The sequence below is a fragment of the Ranitomeya variabilis genome, chromosome 1 (genome assembly GCF_051348905.1).
Source record: "Ranitomeya variabilis isolate aRanVar5 chromosome 1, aRanVar5.hap1, whole genome shotgun sequence".
Taxonomy (NCBI): Eukaryota; Metazoa; Chordata; class Amphibia; order Anura; family Dendrobatidae; genus Ranitomeya; species Ranitomeya variabilis.
This window is the reverse complement of record NC_135232.1, coordinates 978,010,715-978,037,066: the sequence shown is the minus strand read 5'-3', so window position 1 is coordinate 978,037,066 and position 26,352 is coordinate 978,010,715. Positions and strand designations below refer to the sequence as shown.

Genomic DNA, 26,352 nt, shown 5'->3' with positions numbered 1-26,352 from the left:
TAGTTTGAAACGACTGGGGGGGGGGGGTGACAGGTTCCCTTTAATACAAAAATATGCCCCATATTATGCTGCACAAAGGTTGATTTTGGCCCCATAAGATGCTCTATAGAAAATATGCCCCATATGATTCTGCATAAAGGTTGATTATGGCCCCATAAGATGCTCCATAGAAACATTTGCCCCATATGATGCTGCATTAAGGTTGAATATGGCCCCAGAAGATGCTCCATAGAAACATTTGACCAATATAATGCTTCATTAAGGTTGATTATGGCCCCATAAGATGCTCCATAGAATCGTTTGCCCCATATGCTGCTGCGATTAAAAAAAAATGACATACTCCCCTCTTGTCTTGAGCAGGTGGGGACACCGGCACTTACAATATTCACCTGTCCACGTTCCACCACCGCTCACTGCTCTGTCTTCCGGCTCTCTGACTGTTCAGGCAGAGGGCGGCGTGCACACTAAACACGTCATCGCGCTCTCTGACCTGAACGTCACAGATGACGCGGAAGACGGAGCGGCACGCAGCGGTGGAACGGGGACAGGTGAATATTGCAATGCTCACCTCCCCCATTATACTCACCCTCCCAGCGCGGTCCCTGGCAGCTTCTCCGCGATGGTCTCTGACGCCGGCAGCTTGTTCCGGTATTCAGTGGTCACTGATTCCGCTCATAAAAGTAATGAATATGCGGCTCCACACCTATGGGACTGGAGTCGCATCCATATTCATTAATGAGCGGTACCACGTGACCGCTGAACACAGGAAGAGCTGCAGGCGCCGGAGAAGCAGGGACATGCAGAGACGCGCCGGGAGCAGGTGAGTATGATGGACAGCTGCCCCTCCCCCGTCGACCCCCTGGGACAATGACTCAAGTATAAGCTGAGAGGGGCACTTTCAGCCTAAAAAAATCTCGGCTTATACTCGAGCATATACGGTATATGAATAAACTTTTTTTTAAAGGGGTTGTCCATTACTTTACATATAAATTAACTCCCATAGATAAGCATTTCACTAAACACTTTGTCAAATCCAGCTGTAACCTGAACTGCTGTGCTGGTCATGTGATCTCTGGTTGAGACTCTCCGGCTTCCTCTCAGATCAGATTCATCCTCACTTCCTTGTACATTCACACTAAAGGCATCAAAACTATGAATTAACACATGTGGAATTATATACTTAACAAAAAGTGTGAAACAACTGAAATAATGTCTTATATTCTAGGTTCTTCAAAGTAGCCACCTTTTGCTTTGATGACTGCTTTGCACACTCTTGGCATTCTCTTGATGAGCTTCAAGAGGTAGTCACCGGGAATGGTTTTCACTTCACAGGTGTGCCCTGTCAGGTTTAAGAAGTGGGATTTCTTGGCTTATAAACACTTATTTTTAAAAAGTGTGCAGAAATCTTTAAAAAAAAAAAAAATTGAAATATAAAAACTATATTTCTTTTTGCATTCACAAAAGTCTGAACCTAAAATGTTACCAGGTAATTTCTACTGAACGTTGCAAAATCAATGCCGAAATTGTTTTTTCATCAGTTCATTTGACTCAGGGTTTTTTTTCCCCGTTTTTCTGTACATTAAATGGTAAAGTGAATGGTGTAATTTAAAACTACCATTTGTTCTGCAAAAAAACAAGTCCCTCATATGTCGATAGCAAAAATTAAAGTCTTGGCTCATGCAAGAAGAAGAGGGAAAAAAACCCAGCACATATTGGTTCTGTTCGGAAGAGGTTAAACAATAAAATATTTGAATATTAATGGATGCTGGTCCGGTAATATAAATCAACAAACATTTCACACAGATTATGTAGTTTGCTTAATGTTTTATTATGAAATACATAACATTGTAGTTGCATATTTGGGTCACTTTTATATTTTACAATGAATGATTTCATTTTTATATATTTATTTGTCCATGTTTATTACACAACCTTTAAATTTACTATCTACAAAATAAACTATTGTATACAGAGAAGTTTACACATACAGTGGAGGTAAATGCTTAAATACATTACATTATGCTATATAGATGTTTATAGTACTTTAAACCATGTACAGAATTTTCTTTACATTTTATTTTTGTTAAATTATTGTATATTTTAAACTTTGATATAAAAATATATTACATTATGATATCACCAAAATTGTGACTTTGTACTTTAAGGTTAGGGCTACAACTGCACTTCTTGTAGTAAGTTTTTTTTTTTTCTTCATAGAATAATGCAAACCTCAGTGAGTAATATTAAGACATTTTGAGGAATTTTCATAATATTCTGTGGTGGAAAAAGCAGCAACTAGTTTCTAATAATCGCTCAAAAATCCCAATTAAGGCAAAGTATTAGTAACATGCTTGACTGGACAAGAGATTTTTAAGCTGCTAAATGCATTTCTATGGATAGCAATTTCATATTTTTTTAATGGATACGATAAAGTGCAGATGTAGTCCTAGCCTAATTGCTCATCACAACTTCTCTTTAAAGTACTACAAAAGTGATGGCAATAGTGGCAAAAAAGTCTTAATCTGAGTCATCACTGCTGAAATACGAGCTGTCACAACATTCTGCAGTGTACAAGAATTTGTGGATGCTTGGGTTCAGTCGAGGTACCCAGTGTCTTGGCACTAAAAATGTTGAGAGGTTGAACAGGTCTACAAAAACTTTGTATCTGTCACTGTGGAAGAAAGAGACATTACTGGTTATACTCATTTCTGGTGGTTTCAGCACTATTGTTTTTCGGTTAAAGCAAATCTTTCACATGCTAAAAAAATTCAGTTAAGTAAAATTCAATGAATTGTCCTGATTCTGACACTCTTCTCAGATTTGCACTGTGTCATTCCAGTGCAGAGATATTCACATATGATGCTTTTGGAGCACAGTATCTGAAATCTCTGCTCGGAGTCCAACTGGACATTTCTTCAGAGTTTTCTCTGGGTGATGAGCTTTCATCTCTCCTCACTTACTGCCATTCTCAGCTCTGCTGCACCTTACACTGATTTCTAGATCGGCTACCTAGTTGCATTGGCAGCGCCTGGGAGGGAGAGGTGAAAATACACACTTCCAGTGAAGACTCTAAAGAAAAGCTCAGATAGTCTGCAGGCCGAGATTTCACATAGAACGCTCCAAAAACAGCAGATCTAAATATCTCTGCAATGGAGTGAGCTAGAACAAAATAGAAAAAAGCAGCAGAATTAGAGGAGTTTATGGGTTTTTTAGAAGGTACGGTATTTTTTTTTTACATTCACAAACTGTCCTCTCGTACCTCAGTGAGGTACACAGATTATATCAGTGAATTGAGCAGCTATGGACATCACATGATTACCAATCAAACGATCAACAGAGTAAACTCCTAACAGTGTATATGCCACATACTGTTAGAATTTGGAATTATGCAGTCCCTGCTGAAATGTATGCCTTGCCCGGAAAAACGATTTAATCACCTTCTAAAATAGTTTGTTTCAAGGACTTTGCTTAAATTGATTTACCCTCTTCATAAAGAATCTAAACCAACTGCTACAATTTGGCATATTTACCAATCCTGCCTCATTTATAGACTAGACGGTGTTAAATGTAACAGATTTCTCAAAGTGGGTCAAGAAGCTGTTTAATAGTCGGTACTTCTTTGTAGTCTAGTATGGTACAGAATAGTCTCTGCTTTTAACACCATCTATTAATTGGCTTATTTATTGGTAATAGGTGCATTCATTTTAGATGCAGTCTATAACCCAATTTTTTTACATATTAAGCCTCACACATTTTCTGCAAAGTAACACCCCTAATGTAATGTAAGACTCAAAGTGTCCAAAATACATAACATGATGCAAATAATTGATGTAGTAAACCTAAGTGTTACTCTCCCTGCTCCGGCAATGACTCTCCCCTACTGCTCACCTTGCATGACAAGTGACATCACAACTACAGCACACTTGACCACTATAGCCAATCACTAGGCTCAGCAGGGATGCCGATCATGAAGGCACGAACAGTAATTAGCTGCAACAGTCACGTGCACTGTAGTCAATATTTCAGGTTTGCAACTTGTCATCAAAAGCCAAAGCAGGGAAAGGTGAGTAATTGTTGTGATTATTATTTTCACCTAGAAGTCCCGTAGGAATAAATAAGTTGTTAATCTCCCCAATGTATCACTCTGGACAGTCTGTGTTTGCAAAATCTTGCTGGCATGTGTAGTTTTCTAACAGCTGGAGTACCAGAGGTTGGAAACCACTGATCTAGGCAATCCTATGTGAGCTGTGCACAGAAGCCGCACATATCTCTTCTATTCTGGATTCCACGCTGACAGCTCCTAAAGGTAGTACAACTATGGGAATGAAGAACTAAGGCACAATGAATGTGAAAGAGAATGTTTTCATCCACAAGCAAATGGATATAGTAAACAAGTAAGCATTGCTTACAAAAGACTGGACTGTATTCAAATAGGGGCATTTACGTGATGCTTTTCTAACCGCTAAGGGCACCCACCGAACAGTCATCTTAGCTGGCCTTGGGTCTACTGCATACTTGTGCAGCGTCCAACCCGCAGCGGCCACATGTTACAGTATAATGGATGGAAATTCAATAAATCCCATGCACACTATGCATCCACAGATGCCCGTGGAGACAGACATGCGACGCATCTCTCCAGACTCTCCCAGAGAGAAATTTCACCCATAGAATGTATTGGACGTGGTGAATCCACATGGTTCAGTGAGCACATGAGAATTCACCTCCGTTCATTAGACGTTAGTGCTTTGGACATGGTGAGAATGCGCTGCCTCCAAAGCGCTGCCACTTCCGTATCATCTGCAAATACCCTAAGGGTGCTTTCATGCTGCATTTTGCCACCTGTTTGTTGGTTCCTTCCAACAAAATGAATGTGTGCTCTGTTGTGCATAATTTTTGAGCGTCTATGCCTATTAGAGATCGCCACCCAGATGCAGTCTACTACATTTTGCGGGGGGTTCAGTTGTAAGCCCCGACGGGATCAACGAACTGGTATCAAAACGCAGTGTGAAGAAAGCACCCTTAGCGTGTATACTGGTGTGAGGAGAAGCCACGCTGTGTTCCTCTGGAAAACTTAAATATACAAATTGCCTCTGGAGAGAGGAAGAGGACATGAACTCTAGTGCCGCCTATTGGAAGTAACAATCCTAAAATTCAATGTCGAGTCTTTAGGAGCCCTGCTTCTAATCCACTTTACTTTGATTAGCCTTGGCGGTACAGATTAGAGAAGAGGCATTTGCAGACATTGGCTATCTTGACATTCTGCTCTACTATCGCAAATTCTGCTCTGAGGGTTATACAGATGTTATTTGTATGGAGTTGTCCTAGTACACAGTGTTGAGTTTTATAATTTTAGCACCATCATTGCTCATAATTATAAAGCTTAGAAATCCTTTCCATCTTTCATTTCTGCATTTTCCAATTAATTACCTTACCTCACAGTTGACCGCAAGTAATGATAGCCAGATGAACCACCAGTTCCAGCTTTGCTGCCAATCATTCTGTGCACCATGCAAACATGGTTATCTGTTAAAACATGAAATTCAAAGATTACTTATTCTCAATCACCTACTCAGCTGTTTAGATTCAAACAATATTATGGCTTTCCCCAGGGATAAAGAACTTGATTACTAAAACCACTCTTGGACATTTTTTAGTTCTATAATCTCTTCCCTTGACCTCTATGATCTATCGGTCTGGGAGGTTTTCTGTTTCAAAATGGACCCACCAAGACCTCATTTTTCGCCAGTTCCACTACTAAAACTATATTACGTACAAATAGCACAGCATGATATAATTCTGCTCCGACATAACCATCGTACAAATCTGAGAGACCTGAGTTTGAAAGATGGATCGTAGAATTTCATCACCAATGCCCCAACACTTAATATTGAGGGCTATAACAACTTCCAGTCTTCTGATCTCCCACTTAGTAGACACTTCAATGTCTTCTATGGGTCAGAATTTGAGACTATATTTTATGTAAGTGAAATTTCACAATCACATAGTCCAGACACAACAGTTTCCTAATAACTCACAAAAATGAAATATTTGAAACCTGACCACTGCTGGAAACTATGGAACTTTTCAACATAAGTGGTGGCATTGTGCAACTCTAGCTCCTTTTTGGTAATAAATGATGTCACCAATTTGTAAATTGAGCCTTTAAACATTTCTCTATTGCCAAAACTCTTACAAAAATTAGTTTTATCATATCACATCTGTTACTGAATTACGAATCCCACTTAGTGTAGTCAGAAGATACAACTGAATATGACTGAAATTCCAACCATCCTTGGAAGGCCAATGGCTGCACAATTGGGAAAATAAATTGGCTATTTGTTCACTGAACGGACATAGTTTCACCTATGTGTTAAGCTGCAGCATTTGGTCACACTCTAGTAGGACTTCCCACTGGACTGCTATGCATAAAAAACTGGGAATTTCAATGCATTAAATACATGTTATATTAAATCTTTTTCAACAAACCTATGTCAGGCTGCTCAGCTTCTCCATGCTGTCCACAGGTGAGACTGCACATACAACATAGCAGGTTCACCTTAAAGGGACTCTGTCAGCACAGAATGACTTCTCAAATTAAGTTCCGCTGTTTGGTGCTTCATGGCGGGGACAATCATTTATAAACACTAGTGATGAGCGAGTGTACTAATTGCTCGGGTTTTCCTGAGCACGCTCGGGTGACCTCTGAGTATTTATGACTGCTCGGAGATTTAGTTTTCATCTCGGCAGCTGAATGATTTACAGCTACTAGCCAGGCTGAGTACATGTGGGGGTTGCCTGGTTGCTAGGGAATTCACACATGTACTCAGCCTGGCTAGTAGCTGTAAATCATTCAGCTGCCGAGATGAAAACTAAATCTCCGAGCAGTCATAAATACTCAGAGGTCACCCGAGCGTGCTCAGGAAAACCCGAGCAATTAGTACACTCGCTCATCACTAGCGGAGATAGTTGGAAGCCAAGCAGGTGGGAAGGTGTATATAAGTGACCACACCATGATGCTCCGAGCGCCTGTACTTAGTTTGAATAGACATTCAATGCTGACAGTCTTTATCCTTCCTCTTTCAATACCTTGGACTCATTAGCTTTCTGCCTGCCTTAACTCTTTATCATCCCAACTTCTTCAATCGATATCGACCTCTTTCTCATTTCAGGTTCTGTTGACAAGTGATAACAGTACAGACAATACTTACACAGTTTTGTAAGTTTTAAACCGCCCTGGAACTCTTAAACCATTGTTCACTAACTTTCTGTGCTATCTTTATCATTAGTTGGGTTGGCCATATTTTGAGACTTTTTTTCTTTACTTAAATTCATCTATTTTGGGCTAAAAATCATCTTTGGAGTCAGGATTCATCACAAATGTGCGGTTTGGCTGTTATAGTCTTTCTATTTCCCTGTGCATTCAGTTTGTGGCAATAATCAGGTGAGAGTGGCTCAGATAAAGTCTGAAAATAAACAAAATTTCCTGTTCGACTGTCAGAACGAGCTTACAGATGGATTCTCAGATGAAGAGGTCACCACTTTCTAGTTATTGCAGCTTTCCTCACGCAGTGACCACCACTTCTGTCCATACAATGGCTGCTGGTGGTGGAGTGTGTGATCCACAAAGAATTGAACAAAAGAAAAGGCCTCTATCTAAAAAACAGCAATGAATGAAAATCAAAGCAAAACTGGCTAAGTGGCCCTTAATAATGAATCACAGCAAAGCTTTTCATTATTCAAGAGCCAAATTTAAAATGTGTAAATATAGTGTAGCAGAAAGATGGCCGCATTGAAGCAAGGAAAAACTTTGAAATTTGGAAGAACGAGGTCCGCTGTGACAGTACAGCGAAGCTTTCAGAATAAATTTGGTAAGTGAGCTTCACGATGAAACCATATTTCGCATTGTGTGATGCAATTTTAAACTACTGGGTGTTTGTCATAGGAAAATCCGGGCCTCCCAAAGCCTTTGGAAGTCACAATGAGCAGGATTCGAGCATACGAGCGTACTGTACTTTTGCACCATCCTTTTTGAATCACCCTATAAATCTTTTTAACCCCTTCACCCCCGGAGCTTTTTCCGTTTTCGTTTTTCGCTCCCCTCCTTCCCAGAGCCATAACTTTTTTATTTTTCCGTCAATTTGGCCATGTGAGGGCTTATTTTTTGCGGGACGAGTTGTACTTTTGAACGACGTCATTGGTTTTAGCATGTCGTGTACTAGAAAACGGGAAAAAAATTCCAAGTGCAGTGAAATTGCAAAAAAAGTGCAATCCCACACTTGTTTTTTGCTTGCCTATTTTGCTAGGTTCACTAAATGCTAAAACTGACCTGCCATTATGATTCTCCAGGTCACTACGAGTTCATAGACACCTAACATGACTAGGTTATTTTTCACCTAAGTGGTGAAAAAAAATTCCAAACTTTGCAAAAAACAAAACAAAACAAAATTGCGCCATTTTCCGATACTCGTAGCGTCTCCATTTTTCGTGATCTGGGGTCAGGTGAGGGCTTATTTTTTGCGTGCCGAGCTGGCGTTTTTAATGATAGCATTTTGGTGTAGATACGTTCTTTTGATCGCCCGTTATTGCATTTTAATGCAATGTCGTGGCGACCAAAAAAACGTAAATCTGGCGTTTCAAATTTTTTTCTCATTACGCCATTTAGCGATCAGGTTAATGCTTTTTTTTATTGATAGATCGGGCGATTCTGAACGCGGCGATACCAAATATGTGTAGGTTGGGTTTTTTTTTATTGATTTATTTTGATTGGGGCGAAAGGGGGGTGATTTAAACTTTTATATTTTTTTTATTTTTTTCACATTTTTAAAAACTTTTTTTTTTTAACTTTTGCCATGCTTCTATAGCCTCCATGGGAGGCTAGAAGCAGGCACAGCCCGATCGGCTCTGCTATGCAGCAGTGATCATAAGATCGCTACTACACAGCAGATTTGCAGGTGTGCTGTGAGCGCCGACCACAGGGGGGCGCTCACAGCCACCGGCAATCAGTAACCATAGAGGTCTCAAGGACCTCTATGGTTACAATGGAGGAGCATCGCCGACCCCCGATCATGTGACGGGGGTCGGCGATGCGCTCATATCCGGCCGCACGGCCGGATGCGGTAGTTAAATGCCGCTGTCTGCGTTTGACAGCGGCATTTAACTAGTTAATAGGCGCGCGCAGATCGCGATTCTGCTCGCGCCTATTGCGGGCACATGTCAGCTGTTCAAAACAGCTGACATGTCCCGGCTTTGATGTGCGCTCACCGCCGGAGCGCACATCAAAGCGGGGGTCCCGACATGTGACGTACTATACCGTCACATGTCGGGAAGGGGTTAAAAAATTCTTCTTTCCCCACTTAATTTACTTCTCTCCTGCACTGATCATTCACATAAAAAAAAAAATCAAAGATGTCTAATAATCTATCTTCAGTGAAGGAACAAATTACACCGGAAACGTATAAAAATCTGTGGAGAGTGCTGTGGGTAAAAGAAGAAGGCTGGAGTCACACTACGGTATAAAAAAAATCAGTCTGATGTTGACTCAGAATAGTAGGACGAGCGTCATGCGATTACAATGCGATTTTTCTCACCTGGCATCTGTATGACATCCGTATGCAATGCGTTTTCAACATTTTACATACCTTAATATCTTAAAGCTAGTTTTCAACTAATAAAGCTATGTTATATATAGATATAGATACATTGTCAAATATAGAGGCATAGATATGGGATAGATAGAGATAGCTAGATAGCCATTTGATATTTAATAAGCTCTCTCGAGCTTATCCAGCTCCTTTTAAAAGTAAATGTAAACAAAAATGGTGTTGGGTCCCCTCCTATTTTTAATAACTAGCTATGGGAAAACAGACAGCTGTGAGCTGGTTTTATTAGTCTGGGAAGAGGATAATCTCCCTATAGCTTCCCAGCCTATTAATATCAGCTCACAGCTGTTTGCTTAGACTTCACTGTTTTTTAAAAAGGGGGGACCCTAAAAAAATGATGTGGGGTCGTCCCTATTCTTAATAAACAGCAAATGCTAAGCAGACAGCTGTGAGCTGATATTAATAGGCTGGGAAGTTTATGTTTGCTGTTGTAATGTGCTGCTGCAGTGCAGTATAGTGCAACCTCCACCAGGGGGTGCTTTTGAGGGAAGAGAGGTTGCACAGACAGAGTAGCAACACTGAGCAGCAGCACAGGTGCCACAGGTAGCAAAAGAGTAGTCAGACAAGACAATTCCAAAACTGTCAGGAGCCGAAGTACCAAAAGATAACAGCAAAACACATGGTCAGGGACAAGCAAGAAGTCAGAGCCTAGAACATGGTAACCAAAACGTGAGACATAAGACAAAGTCGGGATACAAGCCAGAGTTGAAGCCAGTCGGGGAGCGTGGTATCAGAGGCAGAAAACAAGGGGCGAAGTCCAGAGATCAGGTCGAGTCATACACGAGTACATGCAGTAAGAGGCATAAGGATCACTAAGGTATACAGGTCAGGGGCTCAAGCCAGGAAGCATGAACTATAGCTGACACTGGCCTGCAGGCTGCAGAGGACTGAAATAGCCCAGCCAGCTTCAAAACGAGGCAGAGGGGATCAACTCCAGCATGACCAGTCCAGAGACAAGAGAGCTGAAAGCAAACTCAGGACTGGATCATGACAGCTGTGTAATGTCCGCTGACATCAAGCCCTGTGATTAGTAATGGAGAGACGTCTATCAGACACCCCCCATTACTAACCTCATAGTCAAAAGAAAGAAACACACACAAAAATCCTTTATTTGTAAAAAGCACTCCCTGACAAATTCCCTCTTATACCCATTTATTACCAGAAAAAAGTAATCCACGCGGTTCGCTGACTTCCATATAGAGGTCCCACATGACCCCTGTCTTCTTCATCCAGTGTATGGAGCCCCATTCAGAGAACAAAGCTCACAGGCACTGAACTGCGGTAGCCTTACTGACATCACCGCTCGCAGCATGAGAACTTACTGCCGGGAATATGTTGAGGAGTGCATTTTACAAATAAAGTAGTTTTGTGTGTGTGTGTGTTTCTCTTGACTGTGGCGTTAGTAATAGGGATGTCTGATAGACACCTCTCCATTACTAACTCCTGGGCTTGATGTCAGTGGACATTATACAGCTGGCTTCATCCCCAATACCATTACCCCTATTGCTAATGCTTTAGGGCAATTGGGAACAGCCAAGACTAAGTGCTAGAATTGGCGCATCTATTGGATGCTCCATTTCAGGGACGACTGAGGTCTGGTTCTATTAGGCTAGGAAGGGGCCAATATCCATGCAGCATCCCAGCCTTTTAATATCAGCTGTTTGCTTAGCTTTTTCTGGTTATTAAAAATAGGGGTACCCCATGCAATTTTTTTCATTAATTTTATTTATTAGCTAAATACAAGTACTGACCAAATACTGATATGTGATTGTGACCTAACAGAGAAAATGCTACAACTTCTACTAAAGAGGTAAAAAACTTAAAAAATACAAGATGCCTGTTATATGATGGCCAGAACTAGTGCTATACCTCATGTACACACACAACAGCTTATTCTAAAAATTCATCTGAAACAGTACGTATGCTTTAAGCTGTTACCATTGTTATCACCTGGTGTGTACTCAATATCCAAAATATCCTATGTATTATTTCCTAATTCTCCCATGTTCTCTATCAGTTTAAGCTTTAGGTAAAAATTTCCATTAAATACCCCAACAAGTAAAAAAAAATGATTTTTTTCACATAGGTTATTTGGGAAAAACTAATGTTTAATGGCGCTGTGACAGCTACAATATATGTTTATATGACATGCCAACATCAATATGGTTATGATTAAAGAATGAAAGTTCTACATTTAATACTTACATCTCCATTTGGTCATCAAAATATCAATGTCCATTAGGTAAGTTAAGAGCTGAAATGGGACCTGGAATCGTGGTTCCTCCCTTCAAAATGAACACATACAATTAGTATTGGACCATTGTTTCACATTAGATGTGAATATACTAAGAATTGATCTGCTGTGACTGTACCTGTAGAAATATATCATTAAAGCCCCTTTTAATGCTTTATATGACAATCTTCTTTCTCCTGTAATACATAAAAATATAATTACTGTATGTTATATTATTGCAGAGCTAATGCATAATACGCCTGTATCTATCACAGCTACTGTATATGGTGCTGTAGTGATATGTTTGCTGTAAAAAAAAGATAGTTTTCCAATAAAGGCCTAAAGTCTTTGGTAGAAATCAGATCCAAACTTTTGGGTTGAGGAATCCCAAAATATTACCACCCTTCTTAGCAGCACTTGCAGTCAGAAAGCGAGAGCTCTCGATTTTGACTAAGGACGTGTTCACACATTGCATAAATACTGCATTTTTTTCCAATGGGTTTTTTAATGCAGAAAATCTGCTATGTTTAATTATCCAAGCAAAATAGATGGGATTTCATGAAAACTGATGCTCATTGTTTGTCTGATAATGCTGTTTAACTATGCAATTTTTTATGTGTTTTTTATCTGCATGTTTCTATGGGAAGCCTGAAATGCTGCCATGTAAGTTTGAAGGAAACCACTCGACTTGCTGGGACCTCCTGTCCGACAGTTCTGACCCAATTCTTACTGTAGTCGGGAACTTTATATCAATGATTCTTAAACTATGAGGTGCCCCCTAGTTGTTGGTGAGGCGTAGCTAGGGAGGCACTTTTTATAGAAGTCATCATGTGCTGCTCCGTTCTCTCCATGACTGCAGCAAGAGGGAATTCTGCCAATTTATAATGACCCTTAATAAGGGGAAGCCTGGAGGGTCACTTTAAAGTGTTCTATTAAACAACTTGCCTGAATCCATAGCTAATTAGAATGCTTTCCTTATATGATCAGATAGTGCTTTTACCTTTACTAAGCAGATGTTCATGTCGTTTCTCGTCAAACAACGCTGTAAAGACTTCTTTTTGTTTTTGAAGCTCTGCCAGTTGTTCCTCCTTGTCCTCTGAGTCTGGTTTCGCCTAGTAAAAGTAACCAAATATATTGTTGAAAATCTATTTTTTATTTATGTCTAGACTCTCTACCTTCATCTGAAGAATAAAGCTTCTTAAAGGGTTTATCCAGGACTTTGTTTTAAGCCCTTAGTAAATGACAAGCAAAAAAAACAGTGCTGATAGTTTCTAACTACTTGCCTGGTCTACCCTGTGCCTGCACATAGCAGTTATTAACCGCTCCTGCCGGTGATTGAGCTGCTCAACATCAACAGAGCAGCTCTTCTATTATTGGTTGCTATGTCGATAGGGTGAGACTGCTGACCTTATGCTGATTGACAGTCCGTGGTCTGTAAGGCAGCTGGGAGGCGGCTGTCAATCAGCATGACATCAGCAGTCACACCCCATTGACAGATAAGAAGCCACTGCTTTTACATCATGACATCAGCACATGCAGCTGAATCACCGGTAGGAGCGGTCTTTGACATCTCTGTATTGGCAGAAATCGGCACTGGTCACAACCAGCTGGTAGCTGATAATTTTTAAGCCCATAGTAAAAAATATAAGTCTTGGGTATACACTAGTGTTGAGCATTCCGATACCGCAAGTATTGGGTATCGGCCGATATTTGCTGTATCGGAATTCCGATACCGAGTTCCGATATTTTTTGTGATATCGGAAATCGGAATCGGAAGTTCCCAGTGTATGGTTCCCAGGGTCTGGAGGAGAGGAGACTCTCCTTCAGGCCCTGGGATCCATATTCATGTAAAAAATAAAGAATTAAAATAAAAAATATGGATATACTCACCCCTCCGGTGGCCCCTGGACCTTAGCGATGTAACCGGCAGCCTCCGTTCCTAAGAATGCAGTGAGTGTGCGATGACGTCGCGGCTTGTGATTGGTCGCGTGAGCGGTCACATGAGCGGTCACGCGACCAATCACAAGCCGCGACGTCATCGAAGGTCCTTCACTCTGCATTCTTATGAACGGAGGCAGACGCTTGGACCGGTGAGAGCCAGGGGCCGTCCGAGGGGTGAGTATATCAATATTTTTTATTTTTATTCTTTATTTTATATATGAATATGGATCCCAGGGCCTGAAGGAGAGTTTCCTCTCCTTCAGACCCTGGGAACCATTCCGATATTTTGTGTCCCATTGACATGCATTGGTATCGGGTATCGGTATCGGCGATATCCGATATTTTTTGGGTATTGGCCGATCCAATCCGATACCGATACTTTTGCATATCGGAAGGTATCGCTCAACACTAGTGTTGAGCGATACCTTCCGATATGCAAAGGTATCGGTATCGGATTGGATCGGCCGATACCGACAAAATATCGGATATCGCCGATACCGATACCCGATACCAATGCATATCAATGGGACACAAAATATCGGAATGGTTCCCAGGGTCTGAAGGAGAGGAAACTCTCCTTCAGGCCCTGGGATCCATATTCATGTATAAAATAAAGAATACAAATAAAAAATATTGATATACTCACCCCTCCGGCGGCCCCTGCTCTTAGCGGTGCTTCCGTTCTTAAGAATGCAGAGTTAAGGACCTTCGATGACGTCGCGGCTTGTGATTGGTCGCGTGACCACTCATGTGACCGCTCACGCGACCAATCACAAGCCGCGACGTCATCGATCGCAGGTCCTAAACTCACTGCATTCATAGGAATGGAGGCTGCCGGTTACATCGCTAAGGTCCAGGGGCCACCGGAGGGGTGAGTATATCCATATTTTTTATTTTAATTCTTTATTTTTTACATGAATATGGATCCCAGGGCCTGAAGGAGCGTCTCCTCTCCTCCAGACCCTGGGAACCATACACTGGGAACTTCCGATTCCGATTTCCGATATCACAAAAATATCAGAACTCGGTATCAGAATTCTGATACAGCAAATATCGGCCGATACCCGATAATTGCGGTATCGGAATGCTCAACACTACTCAACACTAGTGTTGAGCGATACCTTCCGATACTCAAAGGTATCGGTATCGGATGGGATCCGATATCCCAAAAATATCGGATATCGCCAATGCCGATACCCGATACCAATGCAAGCCAATGGGACACAAGTATCGGAAGCTATCCTGGATGGTTCAAAGGGTCTGAAGGAGAGTAAACTCTCCTTCAGGCCCTGGGATCCATATTCATGTAAAAAATAAAGAATGAAAATAAAAAATATGGATATACTCACCCCTCCGGCGGCACCTGGACCTTAGCGATGTAACCGGCAGCCTCCGTTCCTAAGAATGAGGAGTGAAGGACCTTCGATGACGTTGCGGCTTGTGATTGGTCGCGTGACCACTCATGTGACCGCTCACGCGACCAATCACAAGCCGCGACGTCATCGCAGGTCCTAAACTCACTGCATTCTTAGGAACAGAGGCTGCCGGTTACATCGCTAAGGTCCAGGGGCCACCGGAGGGGTGAGTATATCCATATTTTTTATTTTAATTCTTTATTTTTTACATGAATATGGATCCCAGGGCCTGAAGGAGAGTCTCCTCTCCTCCAGACCCTGGGAACCATACACTGGGAACTTCCGATTCCGATTTCCGATATCACAAAAATATCAGAACTCGGTATTGGAATTCTGATACAGCAAATATCGGCTGATACCCGATACTTGCGGTATCGGAATGCTCAACACTACTCAACACTAGTGTTGAGCGATACCTTCCGATACTCAAAGGTATCGGTAGCGGATGGGATCGGCCGATATCCAAAAAATATCGGATATCGCCGATACCGATACCCGATACCAATGCAAGTCAATGGGACACAAGTATCGGAAGCTATCCTGGATGGTTCCCAGAGTCTGAAGGAGAGGAAACTCTCCTTCAGGCCCTGGGATCCATATTCATGTAAAAAATAAAGAATTAAAATAAAAAATATGGATATACTCACCCCTCCGGCGGCCCCTGGACCTTAGTGATGTAATCGGCAGCCTCCGTTCCTAAGAATGAAGAATGAAGGACCTTCGATGACGTCGCGGCTTGTGATTCATCACGTGACCGCTCATGTGACCGCTCACACGACCAATCACAAGCCGCGACATCATCGCAGGTCCTAAACTCACTGCATTCTTAGGAACGGAGGCTGCCGGTTACATCGCTAAGGTCCAGGGGCCGCCGGAGGGGTGAGTATATCCATATTTTTTATTTTAATTCTTTATTTTTTACATGAATATGGATCCCAGGGCCTGAAGGAGAGTCTCCTCTCCTCCAGACCCTGGGAACCATACACTGGGAACTTCCGATTCCGATTTCCAATATCACAAAAATATCGGAACTTGGTATCGGAATTCCGATACAGCAAATATCGGCCGATACCCGATACTTGCGGTATTGGAATGCTCAACACCACTCAACACTAGTATACACTTTAAGCCTTCTTTTTCTCTTTTCACCACTCGTTTGTTCCCAGAACCTACAATCTAGTATACTCATTTAATATAAAACAATCAAATTATCTTAGTATTATTTTTTAAGAAAGAGATTTGAAGAGTTAATGGCATCAAGGATTACCCATATTCATTGTTCAGAATGTTTACCATTGCCTGTTTGAGCTCCTCCTCTAATCCTTGAAATATATTGATCTGTAGATTTCCCCAAAAATTAAAGCCAACTTCTTCCAAACCAGGTGTGCGTTCCAACCATGCCTTAAAAAAAAAACACTAGCATTCAAAATTTTTGATAAATGTTTAAAAAAAGTTCAAATGTTGTGTAATTTAATAGAAAAATATTATAAAAGCAGTTGAGATCATTAAATATATCTATTATGGACTTTCTATACACTTTATGTATACTGTAGATCGCATTTCTTACTTTACCTCTACGAGGCCCAGAAGAGTAGGTTCTTCTTCAGATCTAAGTAGCACTTCATTCTCTTTTCCCTTGAAATTGTCACGGTAATGGCGTCTGTTGTAAGGAACTCTCAGACTTTCTGGGACACCAATTTTGTTTTCAAGAACTCGAAACTGCAAGCTCTGAAATCCAGATGCAGATGCCAAGTATTCCCTTTAGAAACAAAACAACATACACAATATTATTTCCATGTATGAAATCTAACCATCACTTTAGAATTCCTAAGGGTGTAACATAGACTAAATATCTGATTTTCAAAGTGTTGTATTTGCCCCATCCCTATGTTCATGAGATGTTTCCCTATGAAATTGCTGAATTAGTAACATAGTAACATAGTTAGTAAGGCCGAAAAAAGACATTTGTCCATCCAGTTCAGCCTATATTCCTATATTCCATCATAATAAATCCCCAGATCTACATCCTTTTACAGAACCTAATAATTGTATGATACAATATTGTTCTGCTCCAGGAAGACATCCAGGCCTCTCTTGAACCCCTCGACTGAGTTCGCCATCACCACCTCCTCAGGCAAGCAATTCCAGATTCTCACTGCCCTAACAGTAAAGAATCCTCTTCTATGTTGGTGGAAAAACCTTCTCTCCTCCAGACGCAAAGAATGCCCCCTTGTGCCCGTCACCTTCCTTGGTATAAACAGATCCTCAGCGAGATATTTGTATTGTCCCCTTATATACTTATACATGGTTATTAGATCGCCCCTCAGTCGTCTTTTTTCTAGACTAAATAATCCTAATTTCGCTAATCTATCTGGGTATTGTAGTTCTCCCATCCCCTTTATTAACTTTGTTGCCCTCCTTTGTACTCTCTCTAGTTCCATTATATCCTTCCTGAGCACCGGTGCCCAAAACTGGACACAGTACTCCATGTGCGGTCTAACTAGGGATTTGTACAGAGGCAGTATAATGCTCTCATCATGTGTATCCAGACCTCTTTTAATGCACCCCATGATCCTGTTTGCCTTGGCAGCTGCTGCCTGGCACTGGCTGCTCCAGGTAAGTTTATCATTAACTAGGATCCCCAAGTCCTTCTCCCTGTCAGATTTACCCAGTGGTTTCCCGTTCAGTGTGTAATGGTGATATTGATTCCTTCTTCCCATGTGTCTAACCTTACATTTATCATTGTTAAACCTCATCTGCCACCTTTCAGCCCAAGTTTCCAACTTATCCAGATCCATCTGTAGCAGAATAATATCTTCTCTTGTATTAACTGCTTTACATAGTTTTGTATCATCTGCAAATATCAATATTTTACTGTGTAAACCTTCTACCAGATCATTAATGAATATGTTGAAGAGAACAGGTCCCAATACCGACCCCTGCGGTACCCCACTGGTCACAGCGACCCAGTTAGAGACTATACCATTTATAACCACCCTCTGCTTTCTATCACTAAGCCAGTTACTAACCCATTTACACACATTTTCCCCCAGACCAAGCATTCTCATTTTGTGTACCAACCTCTTGTGCGGCACGGTATCAAACGCTTTGGAAAAATCGAGATATACCACGTCCAATGACTCACCGTGGTCTAGCCTATAGCTTACCTCTTCATAAAAACTGATTAGATTGGTTTGACATGAGCGATTTCTCATAAACCCATGCTGATATGGAGTTAAACAGTTATTCTCATTGAGATAATCCAGAATAACATCCTTCAGAAACCCTTCAAATATTTTACCAACAGTAGAGGTTAGACTTACTGGCCTATAATTTCCAGGTTCACTTTTAGAGCCCTTTTTGAATATTGGCACCACATTTGCTATGCGCCATTGTGTTTCAATTGGCCCCTTTATATTTTGCACTGGAAAGGCACTTCACGTAGTTCATTACAACCCGGGTCACATGCAGAGGTTTCCCCTATAGTAGCCATTGTTCCTCTAGAGCAGTGTTCCCCAACTCCGGTCCTCAAGAGCCACCAACAGGTCATGTTTTCAGGATTTCCTTAGCATTGCACAGTGATTGAATGCTTGCCTGTCCAGGTGATGCAATTATCACCTTTGCAATAATAAGGAAATCCTGAAAACATGACCTGTTGTTGGCTCTTGAGGACCCGAGTTGGGGAACACTGCTCTAGAGTTTACACCAGTATATTATATGCCAAGATAGTTATGGATTTCAATGACTTAATTCCTTGGTGCTCCCTACTATGAGTTTATCATGTTGATTTGGCTTGAGTCATTTTACAAGCTACAGTTATGTAAGGTCATACCTGAAATCAAAGAAATCCATGGGGGTCATTGTTTCTAGAACTGAGAATTGTTCAACGAGTAGTTTAAGAATCATGGAAATGCGATGGATGCGAGTCACAACTTTCAGCATATTTCTTTCATCTCTTACCTGCAAACAAAAATAATACATGTATTAAAATGTCATTTTTTATTATTACTGGTATATGTTGCTCCATTCATTCCCTGTGGAGCTGACGTTCAATGTGCTTAGTTTTTTTTAGCTGCCCCATAGAGTATGAATGGACAGCAGTCAGGTAGCCCACCCTTCTCCATTTTGTAACAAGAATAAAAGTTCCCTATCCGGATTAATAATCTGCAGATTGGTGCAGGACCCGATGATCAGATTGGTTATAATAACTTGTTTTCACTGGACAAACCCTTTAAGACACCAGTGCTACATACCAACAGTACCTAAACTGTGCGCTATTCTGCTATTCACAGTATTTACAGAGAATTAAGAGGAGGCCGATTTGGCTTTCTATGCCTTAAAATTCTAAATTTACCCAAATTGGTTTCAATCAAAATCACAATCGTGTAACTGGAAACGTTTCTTTGGTTCCAGTAACACTAACTAATATTTCGGTGATATTGGGCAAATTTAGTGTTGGAAGCACAAAGGATAACTAGTGAAGTCATGTCATTTTGGGAGGATCACAGTATCAACCAACTGAAGGTGGTCTTCATTGACAAGAGTAGGAAACATTGCTTGAAACTGTGCTGATGGATACACTCTGTAGGTATCTCTGCCCCGAAATCTGCCGAGAATCTTCTGTGTGTTGGCTCCTCATCAAGCTGCAGAAATAAATCATTTTAACAAGAATTATTTAAAAAAAAGCATCAACTTACATGTCCATTCTGGAAGATTTCTCTGACAGAATCCAGTTCCCAGAGTATTTGCTTAAACCAAAGTTCATATGCTACAGCAAAAAAAAAGTTATTTTATTTTATAGCTTGCAATTTTTACATGCAGTGTTTAATAGCACTATAGTTAAAACCAGTAACATGAATAGTTATAGTTATAGAATACTTTATGTAGGTACAGTTGCTCATCATACTTTGTAGCAGTTAAATGGTTATTTCCATCTTGTGCGTTCATGGCATGTGCATTGGATATGCCATAAATGTATAGTAGATGCTGGAGCCACTTTTACTGTATATCAAGAATGAGACCCCGCGATTATTGCATCAGGGTAGACATGGTTGGAATTCCCTTACTAATAAATAGGAATTCTGGCCACCTGTCCACTGACAGTGTTGCATGTCTAGGGCTCTTTCTCAAGATAAATGCATAATGTATAACCAATGGTTATGGTGTTATTTCTACTTCACATCTCACAGGTGTCAATATAGAAATGCTTCCTTAAAGGGAATCTGTTACCACATTTGACCTATCTAAACTATTAATATGGACATAAAGGCTATACATAGAATGATGAAAACAGTCCTCCCTGTGTGTCTCATATTAGCTGTGTAGTTGCTGAGAAATGCTCTTTTATCACTATATGAAAATGACCTTTTCCGGGCTGTAGGGAGGACACTGCCTGGAAGAGAATTCTGCCTCCAGAGCTTATTTTATTTGAAAGTGAGTTACCAGTGAGATATGCAATGGTCGCTCTCTGCTTTCCTGATCTCACTGCAGGGCTGTGTGTGGTTATACCTCACACATTTGCAGGTTCCTCTCAGTTTCCAGCTCATAGGCAGACAGGGTTGCAATACAGCAGAATTGAGAGAAAAGCAAAAAATATGTTTGTAAAGACAAATTTCTCCTGTTCTGTGTTGGTTACTCGTCTCACTGGGAACGCCTCCTTCATGTATAACAAGCTCTGGAGGCAGAGTTATCCCCAGGCCCCATCCTCCCCATAGCCATAGTGATAAAAGATGATTTCTCAGCAAAAAGGCATCTGATATCTGACACACACGGAGGACTGTTTTCAGCATTCTGTAGCCTGTATGCCCATATTAATAGTTTGGATAGGTCAAATGTGGTGACAGATTCCCTTTAAATTGCGAATTTTGAAAAATGAAAGACCTGTTCAGGAGGTGAAAGAAGCAGATTTCTCTGGTAATACATATTACAAAGTTGCTTTGTTCATGTGTACTATTAATTTATTTAATACAAATTAAAACGAGGGTTACACTTTAAATGGGTTATCTCATCTTAAGCATTTATTGTGAAATTAAAGGATATACCATAAATTTCTGCTGCGGATCTCAGAGCCCTCTAGGACCCTCACCCACTAGGAGACTTCTTCAATAGCTCTCCTATTGAATACATATAATATTATATATATTATAATATATATATATATATATATATATATATATATATATCTTATAATATATTATAATATTATATTATAAATGTGGCCACTTATTTATTGAATTTTTGGGCGATTGCGGCCACTGTGAATTGGTGGAGAATGACATACAATCTCCATTGTTTTGATAGTAGAAGAGTCGAGAGATGGAACCTGTACATATCATGGATTCATGCCATAATCTAAGGATATACCATAAATGTTTGTATAGCTGAGTTTTCCACATACCTTGATGAGTGACAATGAAAAGATGTTCATCATGGATTTTATTTCCCTTTTTTTCACTCTGTAGTTCTTGAGCCTCCAACACTTTAGAAAGCTTAAAGAAGCAAAAAAATAAACATTCATATTAGTTCATTAATTATGATTAGCTTATCTGTTTTGTTTTCTCAATGCAGCCATAAAAGTGCATCCTTACAAATGTCTGTTTTATAGTAAACTAAAATATATATGGCAGAATTTACTTGCAAATAGTCCCCATATAGCAGTCCTCCTCTGCTGGCTTTATTTATTCCTTCTTGTGAGTCGTCTCCATTTTTATCTTCCAGAGACAGTTTGCTGAAAGTGTGCCTTAAAGAGATTACAAATCAGAGTTACTTACTGTGTTATTAGAATTTTTTTTTTACAATCTCAGAATATTGTTTAGTGACAATGTACTTACGCATGCCTCGTCCCCATAAATGGGCAGCCGCTCATGGTTTATGTTATGTGTTCTCCAATGTCCAATAAACTGGAGCATCTCTAACTCCCATTAGTATTTATACCTTCTGCTCCTGTACTCTTACCCAATCACTCAACTGTTCTCTCTCTCGGCCCATGCAATGTCACTAATTATTAAACAATGACCAAAGTATCTATGTCACTGTCTGTTTACTCAAATTTAAGAAGAAAGGGACAACTCTTCAATTTGAAGCTGGAGCTCTCAACATCTATGATAACTACATGCCACCAGCATGACACGTCTTGTAGAATAGTTAGTCCTTTTGGATCTTTATATTAGGTACTTCAAGACTAAGCTATAGAACTGATGTAACCCTTCAGTATAATTGATTTATTTGTCCTTGTTTTAAGCAGTTTTTGCAAGAGCATTGATTGATTCACTAAAAAAGATCAAAGAGGGCCTGGATGCCTTTCTTGAAAAATATAATGCTATAGGTTATGGCCTGGAAACTAAATTCTGTCATCGGACATTGATCCAGAGAACCAGTCTGATTGCAGCATTAGGAGCCTTGAATTAATTTTTCCCATAATATGGAGCATTTGACATCTGCCTCAAGGAGGGTTGCCATCCTCTGGATCAACATTTTAGGTTAAAAGGGACTTATTTCTACCTTCAACCTTAAAAACTAAAGCTATAGTAGAGATGAGAGTTCAGTAGTACTGGGATAAGGTTAGCAGAGCATGAAAGTAGAAGCTCATTGCTGGACTCTGGTTAATCCCATTATGACCTTAGACGTATCCATACGACCAGGTCAGTAGGTACTTACTAACCTTGGACACATGGATACGTCCAGGCGATTTTGCGTGCACAGAGGCTGTGCGTTGGCAAATACTGCCGTGTGTTCAGCTGATATGACAACTGACATCTGGCACTCACTGCCAGGATTGGTGCCCACACAGATTAACCCTCTATATGTTACAATCGATAGTGATCGCAGCATTTAGAAGGCAATGGATTGGAGCCCCCTCTGCCCTCTGATTGCCGCCCCAACATCGTTATCCCATGGGGGCCCGATTGTTGCAGTGGTGAACCAATGTCTTCATGATGGCATCTGGATAACCAGGCTCTAGCAAGCTTGGTAGATCATGCTCAGTGCATGATCTAACAAGTATGTGTGAGAGCAGACTGATAGTTCTAATGCAAGAGTGGGCAAATAATTTTCCCAAGGGGCCACATGAGAGACTTTAACTGTTGTGGAGGGCCAAACCAATAGGCTGAAATTAATTCTGCCCAATATTAAAATCAATATATTAATTTTAATTATTATGTTATTGATAATTATATTAACCCCTTAACGACCGCCAATACGCCTTTTAACGCCGACAGTTAAGGGTACATATTCCTCAGTGCCGCTTTTAAACGGCGCTGAGAAATAAATGTATAGCGCCCCCCGCATCGGAATTTCTCTGGGGTCTCTGCTACTGGGGGCAGCTGAGACACCAGAGAACATGAGCTTGTTGCAATCGCTGTTATTAACAGAATAACAAGTGACCGCAGAAAATATTCTCCTTTGATGTGATCCCCGATCCCCCCGGTACCTCTGGAGTCCCTGCATCCCTCCGTGAAGTCCCCCGGCCTGCGGCGTCGTCCTGTAAGAAAATGGCGGGCACATGTGCAATACGCCCTCCGAGATCTGCCGTCTGGCACCGCGCAACAATAGGACATTTTTCCTATTGGTTCATTTTGATCACTGTGGTAGACCCTATCACAGTGATCAAAATAAAAAAAATAGCAAATCAAACTCCTCTTTATCACCCTCTTAGTTAGGTAAAAATAATACAATAAAAAAATGTATTTTTCCATTAGGGTTAGGGTTGGGGCTAGGGTTAGTGTTGGGCTAGGCTTAGGGTTGGACTAAAGTTAGGGTTGTGCTAAAATTAGCTTTGGGCTAAAGTTAGGGTTGGGCTAGGTTTAGGATTGTGGTTATGGTTGGGATTACGGTTAGGGTTGGGATTAGGGTTAGAGGTGTGTTGCAGTTAGGGTTGGAGTTAGAATTTGGAAGGGTTCCATTGTTTAAGTACATCAGGGGGTCTCCAAACGTGACATGGCGATGCCATTGATTCCAGCCAACTTTGCGTTCAATTAGGCCGCTTTCACATTTGCGGTTGTGTCCGCAGCGTTTCTTCCGCAAATATCTGCATGCGTTGTGTATTCCTATCTTTAACATTATCGACGCATGCGTTTTTCTATGTTCGCGTTTTGCCGCGTTTGACGACGCATGCGTCGTCTAGCCGTCTGCGTCTTGGCACGAAAATGCAACATGTAGTAATTTTTAGAGGCGTCATTTTGCCGCCTGGAAAAGTATGCGGCTGATTGCGCAAGGTTTGCGCCAAAAAAAACGCATTGTAGTCTATGTAAACGCATGCGTTTTTCAGTACATGCGTTTGCTTGCGTTTGCCGACGCATGCGTCTCAATTGAGAAAAACATGTCTAGACACTGATAAGCCACCCCTCACATACAAGGTGATAAAGGGAGGGTGTGGACAGTTGCAGGTCACTACTCATCAGACTGCCTTGCAGACGAGACGCCCCACAGCCCCTTGGAGCAGCAAACAAGCCTCAGAACTATGTGAGTATATCCTATCCAATGCATTTCTTTTCTATAATCTGTGTCTATATGCCCTAATTTCTGTCATTCCTTTCTTTCTGCACACATCAGAATGTCTTCTTCTTCTGATGAGGAAACGCCTGGGCCTGCACAAGGGGAACATGTCAGCGAAGTGAGTATTCACCTCCTCAGATTGGTAAGTATTCACTGTCACATCTACACATATGACAATGTATATTTTCCCTTTTTCAGACCACTTCTTCTACAGCGGAAGAGACTGGGCAGGAGACTGGGCAGGAGCAGCGTAGTCACGGCCGGGCAACACGGCGGCATCGTGTAAGTATAGCTGGCTGAATGTGTATTGTATCCTCACTTTATAATTCTTGAATCTTCATTTCTTTCTACTTCTCTCTTTCTTTCCCTTTTGCTTCAGCACCAGTGTTTTTTTTTACTTCAATATTCATGCCATTCCTCTGATTCTGTTTTCTGTCTTCCGTATGTGAACGCCTCCTATATTAATGTACTTTTTGTTGTTAGGTTCCAGAGGATGAGGACCTAATTGAGAATGAACACCTCATCTCCCTGGTTCACGAGCGAGTCGCATTGTGGGACACCCGGGATCCACTGCACGCCAACAATGTGACGATCCGGAGGCTTTGGAATGAGGTGGCCGCAGCGTTGTGGGATGGCTGGGCCAATGCCCCGGCTCGGGTCCGTTCTGCATTTGGTAAGTATCGCAATGCAGTGTGATGTAGTCAATACCTTGGCCATGCTCACACAACTGTGTATGATGTGAGAAAGTCATTACTTTTTCACAGCACATACAGTTGTGTGACCATGGTCAAAAGACCATTGTCCTAACTATTATGTTTTGTTTTGCCAACAGTGTCAAAAGTGAAAACACGTTGGAGATCGATGAAGGACCGCTTCAACAAGGACCTGCGCCAAGAGAGCCAGCTTCCAAGTGGTTCTGCAGCAAGGATACGCAAATACAAGTACCACCGCATCCTTGCGTTTTTGAGACCGGTCCTTGCACGAAGAACGTAAGTATATTGGTTAAAAAAGAAAAAAAAAAGTGGTGTATAATGCAATTTTTTGGGGGTCATTATTTCAAATCAGTATTTTTAATCCAAAACCTTGAGTGATTGATAGATGCAGAAGTGGGGTACGTGTTCTTTGAATACTTTCCCTCACATAGTTCCTCTCCAGGTTTTGGCTTACCAATACTGATTTGAAATACTGAGCAAATACTGAGAGTGTGACGGCAGCCTGCACAACAGATCTATACTCAGCAAGTTAGGTGTCAGAAATAATGAATTCAGGATGCCAATGGCTCCTCAATTCATTTTTCCTGACACTTGTCCTGGTGAGTATACAGGTGGCTTGTATGTCCTCTGTCGTCAATTCGTATTTCCCATCAGTATTTGTAATCCAAAACCATGAGTGGTTGATAGATGCAGAAGTGGGGGACGTGTTCTTTGAATACTTTCCCTCACATAGTTCCTCCCCAGGTTTTGGCTTACCAATACTGATTTGAAATACTGAGCAAATACTGAGAGTGTGACGGCAGCCTGCACAACAGATCTATACTCAGCAAGTTAGGTGTCAGAAATAATGAATTCAGGATGCCAATGGCTCCTCAATTCATTTTTCCTGACACTTGTCC

General features: G+C 41.1%; 1 protein-coding gene and 1 long non-coding RNA gene across 2 annotated transcripts; one reads left to right on the top strand and one right to left on the bottom strand.

Moving 5' to 3' along the window:
* Positions 1 to 1,806: 1,806 nt before the first annotated feature.
* Positions 1,807 to 22,150, bottom strand: TDO2 (tryptophan 2,3-dioxygenase). Its single transcript, XM_077279396.1, has 12 exons — positions 22,079 to 22,150; positions 21,882 to 21,987; positions 21,646 to 21,736; positions 19,946 to 20,016; positions 19,081 to 19,208; positions 16,821 to 17,007; positions 16,542 to 16,649; positions 12,893 to 13,004; positions 12,032 to 12,089; positions 11,865 to 11,944; positions 5,433 to 5,523; positions 1,807 to 2,671 (listed from the first exon to the last, which is right to left on the bottom strand). Exons 1-12 carry the CDS (start codon positions 22,111 to 22,113, stop codon positions 2,518 to 2,520), a joined length of 1,221 nt encoding a protein of 406 aa, XP_077135511.1. The 5' UTR covers positions 22,114 to 22,150; the 3' UTR covers positions 1,807 to 2,517.
* Positions 22,151 to 24,629: 2,479 nt separating this feature from the next.
* On the top strand, positions 24,630 to 25,015 carry LOC143781969 (uncharacterized). The gene is made up of 3 exons (XR_013216856.1): positions 24,630 to 24,707; positions 24,798 to 24,858; positions 24,939 to 25,015. It is a non-coding gene; the product is annotated as an uncharacterized LOC143781969 (long non-coding RNA).
* The last annotated feature ends 1,337 nt before the right edge of the window (positions 25,016 to 26,352 follow it).

Bases quoted from the DNA above. Each gene is read 5' to 3' on its own strand.
- TDO2 (XM_077279396.1), bottom strand. From the start codon at position 22,113: ATGAGCGGCTGCCCATTTATGGGGACGAGGCATGC. The intron at 19,209-19,945 runs GTAAGTTGATGC...TTTTGTTTGCAG, and splicing joins AAATCTTCCAGAATGGACAT to GTAAGAGATGAAAGAAATAT. The intron at 17,008-19,080 runs GTATGACCTTAC...TTGTTTCTAAAG, and splicing joins ATGGATTTCTTTGATTTCAG to GGAATACTTGGCATCTGCAT.